Below are 22,036 nucleotides of genomic sequence, written 5' to 3' on the forward strand. Positions count from 1 at the left end.
AGGCTGTTTAAGTGTCAACTGACCCCCACCAAACTAGGATTTCTTTTGTTTTTTGGGTTTTTCTGATGTTTTTTGCAATGGAGTCTTGCTCTGTTGCCCAGGATGGAGTGTAATGACGTGATCTTGGCTTACTGCAACCCCCGCCTCCCAAGTTCAAGTGATTCTCCTGCCTCAGCCTCCCGAGTAGCTGGGATTACAGGCACGTGCCACCACACCCGGCTAGTTTCTGTATTTTTAGTAGAGACAGGGTTTCACCATGTTGGCCAGGCTGGTCTTGAACTTCTTACCACAGGTGATCCGCCTGCCTTGGCCTCCCAAAGTGCTGGGATTACAGGCGTGAGCCACTGCGCCCTGCCTGGGGTTTGTTTTTTTGAGAAAGGATATCACTACGTCACCTAGGCTGAAGTACAGTGGCAAGATCGTACCTCACCGTAACCTCTAACTCCTGGACTCAAGTGATCCTCCTGCCTCAGCCTCCCGAGTAGCTGGAACTATAAGTGTGCGCCACCATGCCCAGCTAACAAACTAGGATTACTTTCACCAGGCAGGCTACAATATTTGTTTTGAAAAATACATTTAAAAGGAAATACTTTGTTGACGTGCTTGTAATCAATCCCAGCTACTCGGGAAGCTGAGGACGAGAAGATGAGAATCACTTGAACCCGCAAGGTGGAGGCTGCAGTGAGCTGAGATTGTGCCACTGCACTCCAGCCTGTCAACACAGTGAGACTCTATCTCAAAACAAACAAACAAAAAAAAAAAACAAAAAAAAAACTACTTAATTGACCCAAATGCCTTTCTCTCAGAGTCAGAGCTCCATACTGGAGTCCTACTTGGGATACTTTAAAATGACTTGAGTCCTCACTATGTACCAAAGATGATTCTGAGCGCTTTACATAGATGATCTCAATCTTCACAAGAAACTCTGAATTCATACCAACTCAGGAGTTGCATCTCTGGGTTCAGAAGTACCCTGCCACTTACTAGCTGTGTAACTTTGGGGAAGTAGTACTTAACCTCTATGTCCTGGCTTCCCCATCCACAAAATGGAAATAGTAGCAACAAATGCTTGTCCGTATAGAGAAAGCACTTAGGATATTTTGTAGCACATAATAAATGTTCCATAAATGCCACTTACTAGTGGCAAGCTTTCTAAATTTTAGGCAGTAGCTATGATTGGGGCTGACTTATTCCAACAATTTCTGGCAGTATTCCTGAGTAAAGAATTGGGGAGAAGGCCAGCAGTGAAGGTGCCTACAGATCCTTGTGATTCCACTAGAATCTAAGTCTTCAGGTAGACTTCTGGGTCTCTGAAATCCACACCAACAGAGGGGACAAACCATGCTTGAGGACAAAATCATCCCATCTGCCTTGAGCTCACCGCACAATATAGGCACCATTTGTGCTCCATTACAACTGCTCCCACAAAGGTTTCTATCCCCCACCCCATGGCCACCATCTAAGGCTGGGATAGGAAGAAGGCGCAAACACCAAAAGGAAAAGCTAGTAGTTTATATAGATAGATATATAGATATATAGATATTGATAGATATTGTGTTTACATAGTCCACAAGTTAAATGCAGGTATCCATAAGAAGAGCATTAACAATAAAAATACAATCTGTGTGTAGCCAAGTACAGAGACTTAAAATGGTAAAACAGCAAAAAGGATCTCACAAAAGTACAAATATACAGTACAAATTGATTTATTTAAAACAGTTACAAAAAAGCACAACAAAATAGAGATTATCCTTAGAATTATTAATGCTTTGTTAAAGATCAGGTAGGATTAGAGGGTAAGAAATGGTATTGGGTGGAGGGAGCACCTGACTAGTTCTAAGGCTTTAGATACAATGCAGTTGATTACATATTAATTCAGCCATTACATACTGGGGATAGTAGATGGGGGATCAGTAATTTATCTACAGGGAACTCCTACACAGATCCATCCAGACCTCCCCAGTGCCATCCTTCTCCACTCCTTAGGACCCTAAAGCCACCTGGATGACAACATTCCCATCCTCCTTTCTCCACCCCATTCCCTATCCATATATTCTTCCCTCGCCTAAGGTGCTGTGCAAGCTGAGAGCAGTCTGCTCTCTGCAGCTGGATCATCTACTGTTTTGGCTACAGGGATCCTGTGTGACTAAGAAGGTTGTAGGGGACAGCCTTATTTTAATACTTTAAGTTAGCCATGAGTACAGTCTCTCCCCCAACACAATCTAGATTCTCTTGAATGCAAGTATCAATCAAGTGAGGGATCAACCCTGCCTTCAGCAATACCAGCAATGCACTAACCACTCACAGCTCACAACTACGTGCAAACTCCCTGTCCAGGGGGTGGGTGTAAAACCACTGTGTCATCAGCTCACTCTCTCTCTCTCTGAAGAACCTCAGTCCCCGTGACAGTCATAAAGACAAATAAATGCTTGCAAATTTGACAACAGGTAAAGGCACATGGGCTGCTGCCACACACACTGCAGGCAGGAACCCAATTTGAGGCCATCTTCACTGCTGGGCATTTGCAGTGGAATGGCTTTGGGATCACAAAGACTTTGAGTTCGCAATCTACCGGGGGGATCTAGGTTTAACTGGAGAACTAATAAAGAAACCTTTAGTGTGAAAAGTGCATTTATGACTATTGTTCCTGCTGGGGAGGCAGCAGGGCAAACTCCAACACCTCTCCTCCTTCCGCCCCAGGCACTGTGCATAGTCTGCAGCTAAGGAGAGAGTGCAGTCGACTCTAGCATCTCTGGGGCCAGTGTCATCCTAGGCCCAGACCAGGCTTCTGGTCCAAAGATGGATCCTAGAGTTGAAAGAGCAACTGACAGCTGCAAAGACCCAGATGCTTATTTTATTATTGCATAATGTGGGAGACCTTCCCTACCCCAGGGAAGATGGAGGGTGAAGGCTTCCCAGCAAAGGGCAAACAGGTTCCTGATCAACATCCAACCTAATAAGGTTCAGCTCCTCAACTGTAGTGTACACTTTTGCCCATCTGGAAGGTACTGTAGCTTCAGTGTGGTTTAGTACACTTAGCCTAGGAGGCCAAGATGTCTCCCTAAAACTTAGTCTCTGTCCTATTTACTTTGTTTATAAGACTGTGACCTAACTTCCCATGGCCAATTCAATCAACCAGGTTGTCTTTACTCCAACGGACCCAGGCCTTTTCCCAGTCAATCCATGTCCAACCCTTCATCTCCAGCGTGATCACTCAACTCTTCAATATGCCTGCTTGCTGCAGGTTTAAACCACACCACCATCCTGTGCTTCCCCCTAAATCGCTCATGATGCCCACCAGTAAAAATAAAACTAAACCCCACTTCAGGTGCTATTTCAGCCAAACTTTAAACCCTCTTCAAACTCCAGAATCCACTTAACTGGAGCTGGACGAACTTCACTGGGATGCTGGCATGGGCCCCTAATGTGGTTCCCTTCATTTAGTTTTTAAAACAGGATTCAAGATACCACAAAGGAAAGAAGTTAATACAATAGAAGACACCACTAGTAGAAACCTGCTTGTTTCTCCCTCAAGATAGTCAGACATTTGGAGCCAAAAGGCTCCCAACAGCACTGAAGCCATATCCCTTTGGATTCACCAGTCCACCAGCAGCATTTCATACCATCCCTATTCAACATGACTTTGCTATAAAATAATGTGGCCTAACACAGGTAAGAATGAACTGGACGCCTAGACTTAATCTACAGGGCCAAAGACATGGAGGATAGGGAGCTGTAGAGGGCAGCAGGCAGGACAGTGAGCGGACAGCAGCAGTGGCAAAGCAGCACAGAGCAAAGCCCTTGGTGGTATGACCAACTGGGACCAAGAATGTAGAAGGATTAGCCCAGATCGGCTGAGGCCCCTCCCCTCAGGTACAAACACTCAGCTCTGAACTCCTAGATCCCCATCCCCCCATGCCACCTCTTCCTCATGTGTACTCATCTTGATAGGAATGATTCAAGACTTGGCTTATTATCCATCCATGACTGGGTTCCCCTATTCCCAAATTGGTACACACATTTTTATACAGTGCCAGACAGTCAGCAGTCCTCCTTTCTATTCGTAAGAGCTGGAAACGTCCTACTGCTGACAAGAGACAGGCTCTGGCCCTCGTCAACTGCTCATTCCTAAAAAGTTGACAACTTTCCACTAAAATACTCACTCTCTAAAAACTGCTCTCATGTCTCCTGCAAACTCAGGAAATTCCTATAAGGAAGGATGGGCACACCACAGGTTAGTCATATTTTTCATGCCTGGAGGAAAAGACTAAACTAGAGGTTAAAGGCAAGGGGAAGGCCACAGCTCTGACCGAGATTTAGAGCACAGAGCTGCTTTTCCTGGGGACCATAGTTTATGAAAGATACCTTTGCAGCTCAGCAAAATCAAGTATTAATATGTTATATATGCATGGAACGATATTGTGATATTACAGGAGCTGCTGGTATTGCTTCACCAGCAAGAGACAGAACAGGAGCAGCAACAGAAAGGTCAAGGCCCAACCTGCCAGGGTCCTCAAGAATTTCTCTTTCCAGAATTCCGTGGAAGTTACCAGGTTGGAAAGTCACAAGTAGCCCAAGTGGAGCGTGATTTGATTTAAACTAATTGGTCTGTATCTGGTTAGATATAGGTTTGCCCCATAAGCAGAAAGCTCAGCTTGTGTCCTTGCAGACACTGCTTGAGCATCTTCTGTGAACATGTCACTAAATTCAGTTGATGAGCCTTCCTATGAGGAAGGACGCTTGTGAGAAACCCGTGCAAACAATGAACTCTAGGAATGAGTTGCTCATGAAACAGCCAGAGATGAGGCCTTCTCCCAAGGCTCTCATTTGAGGAGATTCCTCAAGACTCAACCCCACAGGCCCCCACTGTAGGAAACAAGCCAGAGAAAGCAGCATTCAGAGAATGGGGGACAGAGAAGGGGAAAGATATGATCCCAAATGCAGTACGAAGTTGGTGTCTGGTTCTGATACAAACCAGATACTGAAGCACTCGTGGTCAGGTCAGCAGCTTCCTTTGATGGACCCCCAAAAGCTGACTGACCAGGCAACTGCTTTCAAGGAATGAAAGAGTGTAGGGCTTGTAGCAAACAAGCCAGTTTCAGTCACTCTGTTCCCCCAGGAGAACAACCTTTAGCACCTGAACACTAAGAATGACTCCATTCTCAGAACTTCCCCTCCCCCCAGGAGGTAGGTAAGATTATTTATCCCCATTTGGCAGGTCGGGAGGAAGTGAAAGAGCCAGAGGTCACGAGACTTGCCGAAAGTCCTTGACAGAGCAGACATCAGACCTCAGAGGTTTGGACTCCTGATGCCAGGCCAGGTCTCGGCCAATCCCGAGTACACCTTATAAAGGACATGCCAGGATCATAGCCTGGGAGAAGTCTAACCAGAGAGCTGGGTGGATAATACCCTGAGTTGCCTTCAAGAGTCTAAAGACCCCCAAAAAACAAACAAAAAAACTCACCCACCTGAAAGCTAGTGGGGGAGCCTAATTCCCAATACCCAATGGAACCCCACGGTCTGAGCTGATGCTAAAAGTTGTGAAGAAAATGTGGGATTAAGACATTGGCGGGGGCTGGGGGGGGTGCAAATGCAACTAAGATTGAAAATACTTTTTGCAGAGGTATATACCACCACAAAATGACATCTATTCAGGTATTGAAATGTTATCAAGCCTATCCTAGAATCTTAGAGCTGGTGGTGGGAGGGGATGGATTGGAGACACCAGAATGCTGGGAGAAGCAGTGGAATAAGACGTGAGGGGCATATGGGACGTGTGAAAATGCTATGATGGGCACTGCCCAGCCATGCATTTGCCCTGGCCCAGGGCATAGTTCCCTTCTTCTTTCTCCACCAAGCTGTTTGGCAGTGGAAGTGGAGGGGACATGATTTTGAGATTTTAAAAATAGAGATTATAGCTGAAGGGGAAACCAGAGAGACCCCTACCCACCAAAAACTAGAGGTCTTGGTCAGAGTGGACCAAACCAACTTTGCAGACAAGGAAAGGCAGTGCAGCTACAAATGAGGCCCAGGTCACGACACCATGCAGAGGTCAGGGCAGCAGGAGGGTGGGGGCGGCGCAGGCACTTAGGCACAACACAGACAAAGGTGGGGGATCAGTGCCTGGGAAAAAAGGGTCTACTAATTCTTTCTAAAGTCACCATTACCAGCAAGATTCTGTGAGATTTCAAAGTGAGTCTGGCATGCTGAATTGGAGGAGCTTTGTTAGGTGAACTACCTTTCCAGAGGCCCTGCCTAGAACCCAGTCAGCCTGGCTATCAAGTCTCTCTCCCAAAGACCGCTGACTGAATCCCTGGCAAGGTAGTACTTCACTCTGAACCCTGAAGGGGCTCTCCCTCTGGGCCCCTGTGCTGCTAGAAGCCTTGTAGGCGGAATGGTGAGGAGAGATGGGGAAGAGCTATGAAGCAGAGGATCAAGCAGAGTCCTGTAGATCAGAGTGCTCCTCCCCTACACACTCAGCCACAGACATCTGGAACAAAATCACCCTTTAAAGTGCGCATCTCTCACAAGAAGGGTTCTGGGTGGGAACCCTCTTATTTCCAACCTTGGGGCCTCCTGCCCTTCCACCACAAAAAAGAAAAAAAACTTCTGACAGTTTAACTGCTACTATAAGCTGTGGATCATCATTTTTGGCTCTCTTTACTCCCTCCCTCTGCCATCTGCTCCCAAAGCCTGGACTTTCTCTTGCAGGAGCTAGGGATGGGGAGGAAAGAACAGGGAGGCCCTGATTTTGGAATGTTTCTCCTCCTGTGTGCACCCCCTTCCTTCCTTGCCCCAGGCCTGCTGCTCCCCATCACAACACCCTCTGGGGTTGTCCTGAAAGGACGCCATGGGGTAATGAGCAACAGATCCTGCCTTGGGAGGCTGACTTCATGCCTCCCCTTTCCCCCAAATCTCACTGCCAAGAAAGCCATTCCCTGCTCGGCGTGTGCAAATCCTCTGCCTGCTCACGGCGGCGAGGCAAGGCTCTGGGGTAAAGCCCCAGTCCTGGTCTGGGAAAGAGGTTCATTTTCCCGCATTGGAACGCCCTTCAATGGACAGCTTTACCTCCTGTGGAATGAAAGAGGGACGGAGCAGCGCAGCCCGTGCCTCCTCCCCTTGCATGCCATATCTTTGGAAGCTCGGGGTTGGCCAGCAGGCCTGAGCACCAGGCTCAGGCTGGGAAGGCTCTACCACATGGGAGCCCTCTCCTGCCGGCTGGCTCTTCCCCTCACTGTCACATAGCTCTCTGGGTCCCAAGACCGTCCTCTCAGGCCTTTCTCGGGGGGGACCCAGCTGGCCTGGGGGAGCACAGCTGGCCTGAGAAACTGAGTTACTGTTCAAGCTCTGTAAACTGATAGAGATGCAGACATCTCCCACCTGTAGCCGATGGCAGGGCAGAGAGAAGAGTTGTGTCGTCCGCCCAGGGCTGCAAGAGGACCAACCCTGGCCATATACAAAGAAGGGGTGCTCAGGGGGCACCTCGATGCTCACTCTGCTCTGCTGCTCACCAACCACAAAATGTAGCATGACAAATCCAGGCCATTGGCTCTCCTGAATGTCCACGACCGTGCTAGAGTCAATCTTCAGCCCCCCACTCACTTCGGCACTGCGCACAAAATCCTGGGTCTGGAGGTCCTCCACCCGCTTCAGCTCTCCTGTAGCCAGCTGGATGATGGCGCCTTTCATGAAATGGGAAGGCAAGTGGGAGGAGGTAATGGGGGGCGGCGTTGGCTCTTTGTCTGGGAAGGTGGCTCTGGCCTGCACGTCCAGACTTGATGCTACCAGGATCTCCGAGCCCACAGGCAGCAGGCCTGAGTCAGTTCCAGTGGGCACCAGGTTGCCATTGGCTACAACCATTGCTTTGGGTAAAGGTCTATGTTTTACTGGTTCCTGATGGGACTGAGGGTAGAACCCACGGGCTTGATTTTTCTCTGCCAGCTCTGCAGGGTTCCTGGCTGACCCTCGCCCCTCACCCTGATGGTCGGGGGGATGATGGGATAGGTTGAGGGGGCTGGGTTCCTCTTTCCTCTGAGCTGCCACCACACGATAGTCCTGAGAAGCTAAAGCGCCAACCACTCGCTGGACCTCAAGGTCGGTGTCCGGGGTCCCCCGGTGTGCTGGTGCCACTACCTCCACCCGTGGAGTCTGAGAACCTGAAAACAACTGTCCATCCACCACACATTCTACCACTGGCACCAGTCCCTGGCCTTCACCCTTGCTGTTGGGGGAGTCAAGGGCTTCACTTTCCCGTCTTACTAAATTTCGTTCTCGCGGTCTCTGTCCTCCATTTGCAGCAGCTGCTTCCAGAGCAGACTGGCTCTCCTGAGGGGTAAGAACTGGGCTGGCACCTGCTGGAGGGGTTTCATGCAAAGTATACCCAGCAGGTAGCCTGGACATCTGATAATAAATGGGCATCCGACCTGGAGCAAGGTCCAGCGGCTGAGTACTTGAATGATGTGGCAATTGCCCAGGTGGGGAGGTGGCAGAGGGAGCTTTGTTAAATGAGTGGGCTGGGGAGGGAGCCTGTGGGGGAGGAGTGGCTCCTTCTGCCAGAAGTGAGGCATATGGCACAAAGTGTGGAAGGTGAGAGGTGGCAAGGTTGGCAGAAGGAGACAAGAGGGGACTCGGTAGGAAATTAGGTGGCACAGCATAGGGAAGGCTATAAGGAGACCCAATGAACTGCAGTGAGGTGGATGGAAGCTGAGCATAGTGGATTGGGGGATAGTGGATGCCTGGATGTTGAATTAGTGAAGACGCTACATTAAACGTCGGGGGCAAGGGGCTCATATTCACCACAGATGGGAGGCCAGTTGGTGAGAAGGTGGCAGGTGGCACAGCCACCTTATACAGCATGCCATACTGGTCCACTGTCAGACCGGTGATGGCCTCAGCTCCATCACCCCCCAGGCTGACTCTGGTTCCTGCCTGGCTCTGCCCAGCCACCACAACCCCTCGGGACCATTCAGAAGCATCACTGGAGGGTGTGTGGTTAGCAGAGCAGCTGGTAGTTCTCCCCATATCCTCGCTGGTCACGGGGAGGTCTCGTTTCTTTGGTGGAAGGCATTCCTGACTCCTCTCATGAACAGGTTTCATATTGCTTTGTGGTGTTCCTGGAGCCTGGAAGGAGTCGGCTTGCTCCCTGGGGCATCAGAAGGGGCTTCTCTGTAGTTTCCCTGTACCCCTCTCTGCTTCTGGCTGGGGCGCCCACATCTGCTAGGGAACAAATCAGAGGCAAAGAAAAGTAACCTAGGGATGAGCCAAGACAAAGGAAATAGAAAGAACTGTGCCATGGAGGAAGATGTAACAAAGGGGACTGTTAGAAAATAAGGAGGAAAGAGAAAGGGGCAGACAAGGAGGCCACCCCCAACTCATTCAGCCTGGGACATGAGAGAAACACAAGGCACAAAGAGCTATAGGGACAAGCATTCACCAATGCACAAATAACCTGTGGGCTCCACAAGCCCAGAGAGACCAACAGCTTCACAGTTAGTAATGTGTCTCATGAGCCATGAGCACACCTTGTCTCTTTTCTGCCTTCTTCCCAAAGGGGTCTTTGAACACATGGTCTTTCCTGCTGGCTCTTTTGGTGTTTTTGTTTTGTTTTGTTTTTTACACATGGAGTTTTGTTCTTGTTGCTCAGGCCAGAGTGCAATGGTGCAATCTCAGTTCACTGCAACCTCTGCCTCCCAGGTTCAAGGAATTCTGCCTCGGCCTCCCGAGTAGCTGGGACTACAGGCATGCACCACCATGCCCAGCTAACTTTATATTTTTAATAGAGATGGAGTTTCACATGTTGGCCAGGCTAGTCTTGAACTCCTGCCCTTGGGTGATCTGCCCGCCTTAGCCCCCTAAAGTGTTGGGATTATGGGTGTGAGCCACAGCGCCCAGCCTCCTGCTGGCTCTTTTTCTTAAGTTTCTCCTTTTGCTACCAAACATGAATGTGCCACCTTCTTTCCTGAACACATGACCTCATCCTTGCTTCCTTTCTGTAGCCTAATTTGGGTTATGATCTCACCTACTACTATCCCAAGCCTGGCTAAAAACTCTCTTCCTCCTTTGCCTCATATCATCCGTACCTCAAGGACCTAGGTGTCAAAATCTTCAGGTCTGCCTGTGTCTTTTTTTTTAAACTTTGCTCCCTAACCAGGTTACGAAAATTAACATCTTTGCCCCATGAAATAATACATTTTAACTCAGCCTCTATATAGTGAGAGTGATTAAACTAGTTTGCTGTCAACTTGTTTCTCCTCTTCACCAAAGAACAACAAAATTCTTCTGACCTTACGTACACTTCCGGTTCCCTAGTCTCAAAAGGCTTCTTTTCTTCTCAGTGATCACCTTCAATTTGCCTTCTCTATTCATTCCCTTTCTTTTTTCTTTGTGCTTTCTTTTACCAATAGCTCTTTCTCCACTGTAGGTCTGCTCCAGGCACCACTCCATAAAATTCTGGTTCCATTCCTCTAAACAGGCCTGTTTTTTCCCCCATATCCGTATGATTCATAAGAAAGTTCTCTTTCCCCTTCCTCTTATTGTCACCTTTTACAAATGCTTCTGTCCATTGCTATAAAGCAACTTTTTGGTCTGAACACTTCAGTACACATGAACTTTGCTGCCTATTTCTTCCAAACAGGTTCCAGTTCTTTGGATCTGAAAAGAGCTTTCTATATTATATTCTGTTCTGTTTTTCCACTGTGACATCCCAGATACTTTCCTGAAACAAGGAATTCAAAGTGCCGCAATTACCTGAGTTTCCAGTGGTGCTTCTGAGCAGCTGTAGTAAGTGTCCTCCCGGCTGGCTCGGGAGCCTAGAAGATAGAAACAGGAATGGAGTAAGCGGCTGCCTGACCTCTGTAATTCCAAAGCATTACAGTATACACGTCCTTGCCTCATCTACTTCCCCACAGGTAAACGGTACATCTACCCAGAGTGCACAGGCAGTTGAACAGAAAGAAAAACATCTCGAATGTTCCAACTTGTAAGAAGACATCCCTGAAAAAAAATTTATATCACATTTCATTGGTTTTCCTTAACATCATTTCCCTAACATCTACCTGTGCCTGTTCCCCAAAGGTTAAATTTGCTTCCAATCCAAATTTCAGATAAATGCAAATAAAAATGGAAGCTTTAACACTGTTCCCATATGAACAGTGGTAAGCAGAAAAAATCAACTCCATGGATTTCCCCTTTATTCTGGGCCTGTGAAAACATAAATGTGGCGTTATTTAAATGAAAAAAGCAGCACTAGATGAAAAAGAACAATTATTTATGTTTCTAGGGCAGAAAAAGAGGTCAAGGGGGAGTCACGCAAGGGGAAGACTTATTAAGAGATTTTCAGGGTTAAAAAAAAATGAACGTGTGTGTGTGTGTCTGTGTGTATGTAAAATTTTCTGAGGGACAACTTTATACTAAGTGCTGAATCAGGTATGAAATAAACTGAAAATATTGCCTTGGTCCTCAGGTGGCTAACATTGGTGAAACAAAACTACCGCTAAACCATCAATATGTGAATCTACACTTGCCAGAAACGCAAAGCGTGAAAGAATGGAGCCTTAACCTCTCAAAACAGAGAAAGTAGTACAGATGAGTGAGTGCTCTGAGAAACTGACTCTCCTGTCCAAGTCCTATAGAACACGCCAAGCCTCAACCCAAACCAAATGCAACATCTCAAGATTGGCAAGGTGCAGGTGTACACAAAAGGTGAAAGGATAGGAAAACACAGTGGGAAGACAAATTCCTAATTCCACACACACATATTACACAGTGGCATAAATGATGCCTCTTTTCTCCACCAGCAGTTTTAGTAACTGAAAAGCAGTTTGCTTTCTTCTTCATTCCCAACAGAAACTGGGGTCACATCTTCAATCCCAAAATGATCCTTGCTTTCTGTAACGAAAACTTTAAAGAAAACCTGCCTCCAGGTCACCCAGAGTTTAGCAAACATAGGCTAGTAAAAGGACCGAAAGAGGCAAAAGGTCTGCAGAAAGGACAACAAAGAGCCAAGCCTGTGCGCCAGGTTCCCACAACGCAAAACACACTTAAGAATCCGAAACCTCAGCCTCTCGAGAACCTCACTGTAGATCTCAAAGGGAAAACGCAGCTTGTGACCCCAACCGACCTAACAGGCTGTTAGGAGAGTTGCCAACGCTGCTAGTAGAGCCCGGAACCAAGCTCCTCATCACGCTTGGGTCGGAATCAAGGGGCTGAACCCAGCTGGAGACTCAAATTCTCTGCGGGCTAGAGGTGCGCCCGACAGAAAGGGAGAAAGAGAAGCTTGTCAGAGACTAGGGTTATGGCTCCCAGTGGTCCCGCAATCCTTGTGCCAACAAGGGTAGGGCTCGAAATCGAGAGTTCTGCGTTTAGAGAGTAGGGGGTCCACCCTTCACCAAGGGGGCAGGGACGAGGCCCTGCAGACGACGCTTCCTTGTTTGGGGGCCCTTCCCGCCCCGCAGACTCGGACACCTTGGCTCTCAGGGACACAGCCTCTGGGGCGCCGGGGCCTGAGGCCGCCTTTCAGGCCAGGCTAGAGAGAAGCGCAAGGGGGTCTAGGTGCGGCCTCTCCCCTCCGCCTGTCCGCGGTTCATGGGCCCCGGCCCGGCGGAGCAACGGGCTCCTGAGGGCCACTTCCTCCGAAGCACCGAGCCCAGGCCTGCCTGGCCCCGGCGGCCACCACTTCCAGGGACACTCACCAGCCCATTTCACAGCGCTTCCCGGGATCCACCAGCTCGTCCCGGAGCCGCCGCAACCGCGGCCGCCGCCATCCCCGGCCCCGGAGCCGCCCCACACCCAGCGCCCCCCCAGCCGGGCGCCCAGAGATGGCGTCAAGCGCGTCCCGCCCCCGGCGCGGAGAGATTGCGTCGCGCCGGGGTGGGAGAGCAACGCCCAGGACTCCCCGGGAAAGGAGGGTGCCACACTCCCATCGCGTTCGGCGTTCCCTCTGTTGGGTGAACAAACTCTTCTCCCTGGGACCGGGTCACGTGAATAGGTCTGGGCCCGGCCCCCTCAGCCTGACCCCATAATGACCCCGCAATCGTTCCACCTCAGTAAATTTTGGGGGTTCCCAAACAGCCCTGGGGCGTGGTCATCGGCGACCCCCCATTTCCTGGACTTCTTGTCCTGACTTGTGCAGCCTTTTCTGAGGAACTTCGGGGAACCCCGAGGTGACCTAGGCTCAGGAGAAAAGGAGATACCTCTTGGGGACCCAGGTGGAGATAGGAAGTCTTTTTTTTTTTTTTTTTTTTTTTTTTTTTTTTTTTTTTTGAGACAGAGTTTCGCTCTTGTTGCCCAGGCTGGAGTGCAATGGCACGATCTCGGCTCACCCAACCTCCGCCTCCCAGGTTCAAGTAATTCTCCTACCTCAGCCTCCCGAGTAGCTGGGATTACAGGCATGCGCTACCACGCCCGACTAATTTTTTGTGGGTTTCTCCATGTTGGTCAGGCTGGTCTTGAACTCCCGACCTCAGGTGATCCGCCCGCCTCGGCCTGCCAAAGTGCTGGGATTACAAGCGTGAGCCACCGTGCCAGGCCAATAGGAGCTCTTTAAGTGTTGAGAAGTGGCCCCGAGGGAGGTAAGAGAGTGAACCCCACTCAGGATCTAGGGGAAGGTGACAAGGAGTGGAACACCTGAAAGTTTAGAGAGAGGCCGGAGTTTAGTACAGTGAGAAGAAGCTTGGTTTAGTGGAAAGAGGGCTTGACTACTCAGTGAAATATTAGGTCACCATTCATTACAAAGTAACTAGTCAACTTCATAGTAACATGAACATCTGCTTAACTTAAGTGAAAACAAAAGTGAGCGCCAGTTGAATTTATGTTTGAATAACAACTGTGGTTTTCTTGTTTTTAAAGTATAGGTTGCTGCAAAAATAATTGCGGTTGTGGCCACCGAAATGAAGACTTTCAGTTTCTGCAAACTCTGTTCAATAAATAAAATCGAGCCCGGCGCGGTGGCTCACGCCTGTAATCCCAGCACTTTGGGAGGCCGAGGCGGGCGGATCTCGAGGTCGGGAGATTGAGACCAACCTGGCTAACACGGTGAAACCCCGTCTCTACTAAAAATACAGAAAATTAGCCGGGCATGGTGGCGGGCACCTGTAGTCCCAGCTACTCGGGAGGCTGAGGCAGGAGAATGGCGTGAACTCGGGAGGCGGAGCTTGCAGTGAGCCGAGATGGCGCCACTGCACTCCAGCCTGGGCAATAGAGTGAGACTCCATCTCAAAAAAAAAAAAAAAAAAAAAAAGATATATCATTGCAGTTTAGTGTGTGTGTACATATATATATATATTTTTTTTTAACCCTGTTGCCCAGGTTAGAGTGCAGTGGTGCCATCTTAGCTCACTGCCTCCTCAAATTCCAGGACTCAAGCAGTCCTCCCACCTCAGCCTCTGGGGTAGGTGCCATGATAGGCATGCACCACCATGCCCAGCTAATTTTGTGAAATTTCTCGTAGAGACAAGGTCTTGCTATGTTGCCCAGGCTGGTCTTAGACTCCTGCGCTCAAGTGATCTTCCCTCCTCGGCCTCCCAAAGTGCTGAAATTTCAGGCATGAGCCTACCACACCCAGCCTGGGTTGTATGTATTTGTGTGTATCTGTACAGAAAAGGAGTAGAATACATAACTACGTAACATTGGATATTTTTGGGAAGGAAAGTGGAATTGGGTGGTGGTCAAAAGGCAAAGAACTTATATTATTGTTTGAATATTTAGGAGAATATTATCTTAGAAATAAAAAAAGTAAGTTAAGATACAAATACAATGCATGATCTCTAAGATTCTTTCTAGGGAAGCCTTAGACCTCACCTGGATGAGCACATAAGGCCATAAAAAATTATCAAGCACCACACACACACACACCCCACAAGTGGGAAAAAACATAGTGAAGTTACTGCTGTCATCTAAATCATCAGAGTGTTTTGCTTCATTAATATTAATATTGTTCATGACAGTCTCTTCTCTCAGTTTGGCCAAGAAGGAAGTCCTGTGGTCACTCAGTGTGTCCGTTTTAGCACTAACTGGCATTCTGGTTTCTAGTTCATTTCTTAGCTCTCTAAACTGGCATTAAAATCGTCAAGATAGGAACCCTTGCCGGGCGCGGTGGCTCAAGCCTGTAATCCCAGCACTTTGGGAGGCCGAGACGGGAGGATCACGAGGTCAAGAGATCGAGACCATCCTGGTTAACACGGTGAAACCCCGTCTCTACTAAAAAATACAAAAAACTAGCCGGGCGAGGTGGCGGGCGCCTGTAGTCCCAGCTACTCGGGAGGCTGAGGCCGGAGAATGGCGTGAACCCGGGAGGCGGAGCTTGCAGTGAGCTGAGATCCGGCCACTGCACTCCAGCCTGGGCGACAGAGCTACACACCGCCTCAAAAAAAAAAAAAAAAAAAAAAAAAAGGAACCCTTGGACTATCCAAGCATATTCAAGGATAGCTAGTTTCTGCCAGATCAAGATACACACTCGGAGCTGGGTTTTCTGTACAAATTTGAAAGAGTAGATACAGGTAGATGTAAGCAAAAAAAAGTTTTATGGCTACCAACCATTAACATAATGACCTATGTGATACAAAAGCATGTCCATTAAAATATAAAAAACAGGATGTTCTGATTGGTGAAACACAAGTGATTTCCGGGTTTGGCACTGCAGTCCCAAAAGGGTGGGTCATATCTCCGCTGTATCCCATTCCAGAACTCTTTACTACTATGAGTAATCCTTTTTTGTTTGGTTGTATATCTTGATGGTAGAAAGCTCCATAGCAACAGTTTGACAGGTATATTAGTGATAAGTAAACTAATAAAGTTTTTAGGTTTATGGCACAAAAATAACCAAAAGTTACCTAATTTATCCAAATATCTGTATTATTTTCTGGAATCTGGATAATGCCCCTATTTAAGCTATTTATAGTCAGGCCAGGTATGGTGGCTCACTCCTGTAATCCCAGCACTTTGGGAGGCCAAAGCAGGTGAATCACCTGAGGTCAGGAGTTCGAGACTAGCCTGGCCAACTTGGTGAAACCCCATCTCTACTAAAAATACAAAAATTAGCTGGGCATGGTGGCCCATGCCTATAATCCTGGCTTCTTGAGAGGCTGAGGCAGGATAATCGCTTGAACCGGGGGGCAAAGTTTGCGGTGAGCCAATATCGCGCCACTGCACTCCAGCCTAGGCAACAGAGTGAGACTCTGTCTCAAAACAAAAACAAAAACAAAAAACTGATAAAAGTAAAGGGTTTTTTTGTTTTTGATGTGTTTTAGGTATTTGGGGTATTTGGAAAATGAAAAGTTAAACTTCAGTCTGTTTTGTCCACTTCTTCCCTTTCCCTGGATTCCTATTTAATTCCATTGTTGTGTATAGATTGAATTTTTGTGATGGGAGAGCTTGAGCTGCTCTGTTGGAAGGAAAACAAAAATAAAACCCTGTTATGTGGGTTATTTTTCTCCCTGAGCAGTCAGGAGTTGCAAACCAGCTCTCTGTGTTACCTAGTTCTCACTGGTGATGTTTCTTGTCATGTTATACGGGGCGGGGAAACTCAGGAAACTACCCCAACTCTTTTTGACAATGCAGATCAAACCAGACAGAAGCACTGGTAACCATGCGTGTCATAACAAGAGGAGTAGGTGGCGTCTTTCGTACTGTCATGTCTTCCTGTTTGTATACTTGAGTATGTCAAGGTGTCATTTTAGGAAAGGAATTTTTATCTTTGGGTGCTAATTGCAGAGACAACAACAAACCAGCCAGCCGCGGTGGCTCACGCCTATAATCCCAGCACTTTGTGAGGCCAAGGTAGGCGGATCACTTGAGGTCAGGAGTTCAAGACCAGCCTGGCCAACAGGGTGAAACCCTCTCTCTACTAAAAATACAAAAATTAGCCAGGCATTGTGGCAGGTGCCTGAATCCGAGCTACTTGGGAGGCTGAGGCAGGAGAATGGCTCGAACCCAGGAGGCACAGGTTGCAGTGAGCTGAGATTGCACCACTGCACTCCAGCCTGAGTGACAAAGTGAGACTCTGTTTCCAAAAAAAAAAGAACAGCAAATCCTAAGTATACATTGAAATTATACTGATACTCTAGAAACGTATTGGTGCCTAGTATTAGATTACTTTTTTTTTTTTTTTTTGAGATGGAGTCTTACTCTGTCTCCCAGACTGGAGTGCAGTGGTGCAATCTTGGCTCACTGCAACCTCCACCTTCCAGGTTCAATTGACTCTCCTGCCTCAGCCTCCTGAGTAGCTGGAATTACAGGTGCCTGACACCACGCCCAGCTAAATTTTGTATTTTTAATAGAGACAGGGTTGTTGCCATGTTAGTCAGGCTGGCCTAGAACTCCTGACCTCAGGTGATTCCCGCCTCGGCCTCCAAAGAGTTGAGATTACAGGGGTGAGCCACCGTACCTGGATTTAGATTACTTTTCAAAAGCTTTTCTAGATATCCAAATGGAGAGATAGGCAATTCTCAAGCTTCTATTTTAGCTACTTCTCTGAACAATTCTGTGTCCTCATTTCCACATGCTTTTAATGTTGTATGACCTTCCTGGATTCCAAAAGGGATTTCCCTTGAAAGTTCATAATATTTTATTTAGAAGGAGGTCTTATAATTTCTCTGTAAGTGACTACTATTTCCTTTGGGGAGGGGAATCTCCATCTCTTGTATATTTCTTCAGACACTTGCCAGGGACTTTCGTTTTTGTCAGAAACTTCCTGCAGAACTCTTTTTTTTTTTTTTTTTTTTTGAGATGGAGTCTCGCTTTGTGGCCCAGGCTGGAGTGCAGTGGCCGGATCTCAGCTCACTGCAAGCTCCGCCTCCTGGGTTTATGCCATTCTCCTGCCTCAGCCTCCGGAGTAGCTGGGACTACAGGCGCCCGCCACCTCGCCTGGCTAGTTTTTTGTATTTTTTAGTAGAGACGGGGTTTCACCGTGTTAGCCAGGATGGTCTCGATCTCCTGACCTCGTGATCCGCCCGTCTCGGCCTCCCAAAGTGCTGGGATTACAGGCTTGAACCACCGTGCCTGGCTCCTGCAGAACTCTTAAAGGTTACAGTAGGAAGACTGACCACTGGAATAAAGTGAAGGAAAACTAACCCTTATTTGCACTGTAAGAGTCATATCTGAGGAACTGGTCTACAGAGAAGCAAGTGCATTCAGGCCATTGCTGAGTGGCCAGAAGTTCCCTGCAGGAGGCTTGTTGAATGAATAAATTGGGTGTGGAAAAACTGGAGCCATTCGTAATACTAATAACTTTCTCTAGGAAGCTTGCTCAGCAAGGTGACTTGTGAGCTGTTGTGTCTTGTGATGAAATATTCAGCTTTACCTGCAAAGTTAACTTTGTAGTTAATTTGCAACTAGTTATAAATTGCTTATAACTCCTGGGAAAAATGTGAGTATATACTCCAGGCAGCATGGCAAGCTGCCTCTCAGATCACTGCACAATCCTCTAGGTGATACATCACCTAAGACCTCATTAGCAATTTTGGAATTTAAAGGAATGTTTCTGACTTGTGAGAATGTGGTAATAATTATGATAGTGATCAACTCATTTTAAATGTTTCCAAAGACTGGACGGGCACGGTGACTCGTGCCTGTAATCTCAGCAGTTTGGAAGGCCAAGGCGGGCGGATCACTCGAGGCCAGGAGTTCGAAACCAGCCTGGCCAACATGGTGAGACCCTGTCTCTACTAAAAATACAAAAATTGGCCAGGCGCAGGGGCTCATGCCTGAAATTCGAGCACTTTGGGAGGTTGAGGCGGGTGGGATCGCCTGAGGTCAGGAGTTTGAGACCAGCCTGGTCAACGTGGTGAAACCCCGTCTCTACTAAAAATACAAAACTTAGCCCAATGTGGCGGTGGGCACCTGTATTCTCAGCTACTCGGGTGGCTGAGGCAGGAGAATTGCTTGAACCCAGGAGGTGGAGGTTGCAGTGAGCCAACATCACGCCATTGCACTCCAGCCTGGATGACAAGAACGAAACTCTGTCTCAAAAAAAAAAAAAAAGAAAGAAAAATTAGTCAGGCATGGTGGCAGACACCTGTAATCCCAGCTATTCCAGAGGCTAAGGCAGGAGAATCGCTTGAACCTGGGAGGCGGAGGTTGCAGTGAGCCGAGATTGTACCAGTGCACTCCAGCCTGGGTGACAGAGCGAGTCTCCATCTCAAAAAAAAAAAAAAAAAAGTTTGCAAAGTCTGTTCTGTATCTTGATCATATCAACATCGAGATCCTGGTTGTGATATTCAACTACACCTTTGGGGAAAGATAGGGGAAATGGTACTCCAGATTTCTCTGTATTGTTTCTTACCATGTGTGACTTACATGTGAATCTACAATTGTCTCAAAATAAAAAGTTTAAATTAAAAAAAGTTTCTGAAGGTTTAAATGTAAAACAATGTCCAGGATGGGCGTGGTGGCTCACGCCTGTAATACCAGCACTTTAGGACGCCAAGGCCGGTGGATCACAAGGTCAGGAGTTCAAGACCAGCCTGACCAATGTGGCGAATCCCCATCTCTACTAAAAATACAAAAATCAGCCAGGTGTGGTGATGCGCACCAGTAACCCCAGCTACTCAGGAGGCTGAGGCAGGAGAATCGCTTGAACCCAGGAGGCGGAGGTTGCAGTGAGCTAAGATCTCACCACTGCACTCCAGCCTGGGCGACAGAGCAAGACTCCGTCTCAGGGAAAAAAAAAAAAAAAAAAAAAAAAAGTCCAAATTACCAGACTTCTCTCCACAAAGGCAGAGAACTTTATCTAGTCAGTCTTTTAAATTGTGCAATAGCTATTGAGTTTGAGCCCTCTGGGCAAATTTCTCTGGAAGGGCTCCTTTACCTTTTTTCAAACATACACACACAATGCTATTCCTTCCATCAGGTGACAGCTCAAGTCCAAGTACACCCATGAGCAGGGGTAGTGCTGCGTGTTGTTTTTCTTAAGTTGAATTTGTTTTCTGTTGCCTTTTGCTCTTTCCTCATTCCCATGGGTCACATGAGTCATTAACCCCTCAATAAACTAAAAAACTGATTATCTCTGCTTACGAGAAGGGTTCAGGTGAAATAAATATTGCATTATGTTAAATAATTGCAGTTCCCTGAGTCTACAGTTAACAGCCCTGTTGATTTATCATCATCTATTAGTAGGAACGTAGCTGTCGCTCAGACTTTCAAATTGATTTTTGGGCTTCTTTAGCCAGGTCTTAAAGATGTTTGTGCATTATTTAGACAATAAAGACCTAAGGAAAGTATCCAAAACACGTGACATTTATGCAAACCCACTAGTATCCATTATTATGACCATGAACAATGAGGATGACATTGATGGTATAAACAGCCCTTGTAAATTTTAAACTGCAGGCCGGGCATGGTGGCTCACACCTGTAATCCCAGCACTTTGGGAGGCTGAGGCAGGCAGATCATTTGAGGTCAGGAGTTCGAGACCAGCCTGGCTAAAATGGAGAAACCCCATCTCTACTAAAAGTAGGAAAAAAAAATCAGGCATTGTGGTGCATGCCCGTAATCCCAGCTACTCTGGAGACCGAGGCAGGAGGATCGCTTGAACCCAGGAGGCAGGGGCTGTGGTGAGCCAAGATCACACCACTGCAGGCTGGATGACAGAGTGAAACTGTCTCAAAAATATATATATACATATATATTTTAAACTGCATGTCCACATGTTCTTTTATTTGATCCTGACAATCTGGGGACACATATTATCCAAATAAATATTACCCTCTTTTTACAAATGAAGAAATTTAAATGAAGCACCCTAGTGATTTGATATAAAACAAATTAGCCCTGTCTTACCGAAGTTTATTCCTTTTTTGAAAGGAGATAATAATCTTGAGCTATCTCACCAGAGTTCTATTTGTAACACAGTTCTGTTACCTGGGTACACAATAAATGTGTGCAGATACGGTGGCTCAGCATTTATCTGAAACAAATCTGGTATTACCATTTCTTTTCTCTGAGCTGTCTAGTGGAAAGAACATTTTCCTACTTTGGACTTAGCCACGCTCCCTTTCAAGCACTGGGCCTTGTGTTTATCTCAGATCCAAATGTAGTCTCATGTCAGCATGTTTTGCAGTGACAGAGTAACTCTGTCTACTCATGATTAGATGGTAAACATCACCTGTTAGGGTATGGCGCACAGACAGCATATGTAATTTGGAGGCTCACAGGTTTTCTGGGCTTGTGAAAAGACCATTTCCTCAGGACTAAGTCATCAACTGATAACACAAAGCAGAAATACTTTTTTTTTTGAGACGGAGTCTCGCTCTGCTGCCCAGGCTGGAGGTGCAGTAGTGCGATCTCGGCTCACGTTGCAAGCTCTGCCTCCTTCTCATCTAACAGCATTCTCCTGCCTCAGCCTCCTGAGTAGCTGGGACTACAGGTGCCCACCACCACACCTGGCTAATTTTTTGTATTTTTTTAGTAGAGACAGGGTTTCACCATGTTAGCCAGGATGGTCTCGATCTCCTGACCTCATGATCTGCCCACCTCGGCCTCCCAAAGTTCTGGGATTACAGGCGTGAGTCACCATGCCTGGCCTCTTTTCTTCTTCTTCTTTTTTTTTTTTTTCTGAGACGGAGTCTCGCTCTGTTGCCCAGGCTGGAGTACAGTGGCTGGATCTCAGCTCACTACAAGCTCCGCCTCCCGGGTTTACACCATTCTCCTACCTCAGCCTCCCGAGTAGCTGGGACTACAGGCGCCCGCCAGCTCGCCCGGCTAATTTTTTTGTATTTTTTAGTAGAGACAGGGTTTCACCGTGTTAGCCAGGATTGATTTTCTTCTTAATATAATTTTTTCTTTTCTTTTTTTTTTTTGAAACAGAGTTTTGGTTTATTGTGCAGGCTGGAGTGCGGTGGCATGATCATGGCAGCCTCGACCTCCTGGGCTTAGATGATCTTTCTGCCTCAGTCTGATGAGTAGCTGCGACCACAGGTATGTACCACCATGCCAGGCTAATTTTAAATTATTTGTAGACGGCCAGGCACGGTGGTTCACGCCTGTAATCCCAGCATTTTTGGAGGCCGAGACAGGCGGATTGCCTGAGGCCAGGAGTTCTGGC

The 22,036-nt window shown here is 47.4% G+C and overlaps 1 protein-coding gene across 2 annotated transcripts; it reads right to left on the minus strand.

The window, feature by feature from the left end:
- Positions 1–1,497: 1,497 nt before the first annotated feature.
- ATXN1L (ataxin 1 like) lies at positions 1,498–12,814 on the minus strand. Of its 2 annotated transcripts, none has more exons than XM_007993759.3 (3): positions 12,690–12,814; positions 10,747–10,808; positions 1,498–9,213 (listed from the first exon to the last, which is right to left on the minus strand). In XM_007993759.3, exon 3 carries the CDS (start codon positions 9,094–9,096, stop codon positions 7,027–7,029), a length of 2,070 nt encoding a protein of 689 aa, XP_007991950.2. In that variant the 5' UTR covers positions 9,097–9,213; positions 10,747–10,808; positions 12,690–12,814; the 3' UTR covers positions 1,498–7,026. The 2 variants fall into 2 exon arrangements, with proteins under 2 accessions (XP_007991950.2, XP_037864231.2); XM_038008303.2 differs by having other exon boundaries at positions 1,498–9,216.
- Positions 12,815–22,036: the final 9,222 nt, after the last annotated feature.

Source organism: Chlorocebus sabaeus, chromosome 5 (assembly GCF_047675955.1).
Source record: "Chlorocebus sabaeus isolate Y175 chromosome 5, mChlSab1.0.hap1, whole genome shotgun sequence".
NCBI lineage: Eukaryota > Metazoa > Chordata > Mammalia > Primates > Cercopithecidae > Chlorocebus > Chlorocebus sabaeus.

Bases quoted from the DNA above. Each gene is read 5' to 3' on its own strand.
- ATXN1L (XM_007993759.3), bottom strand. From the start codon at position 9,096: ATGAAACCTGTTCATGAGAGGAGTCAGGAATGCCTTCCACCAAAGAAA.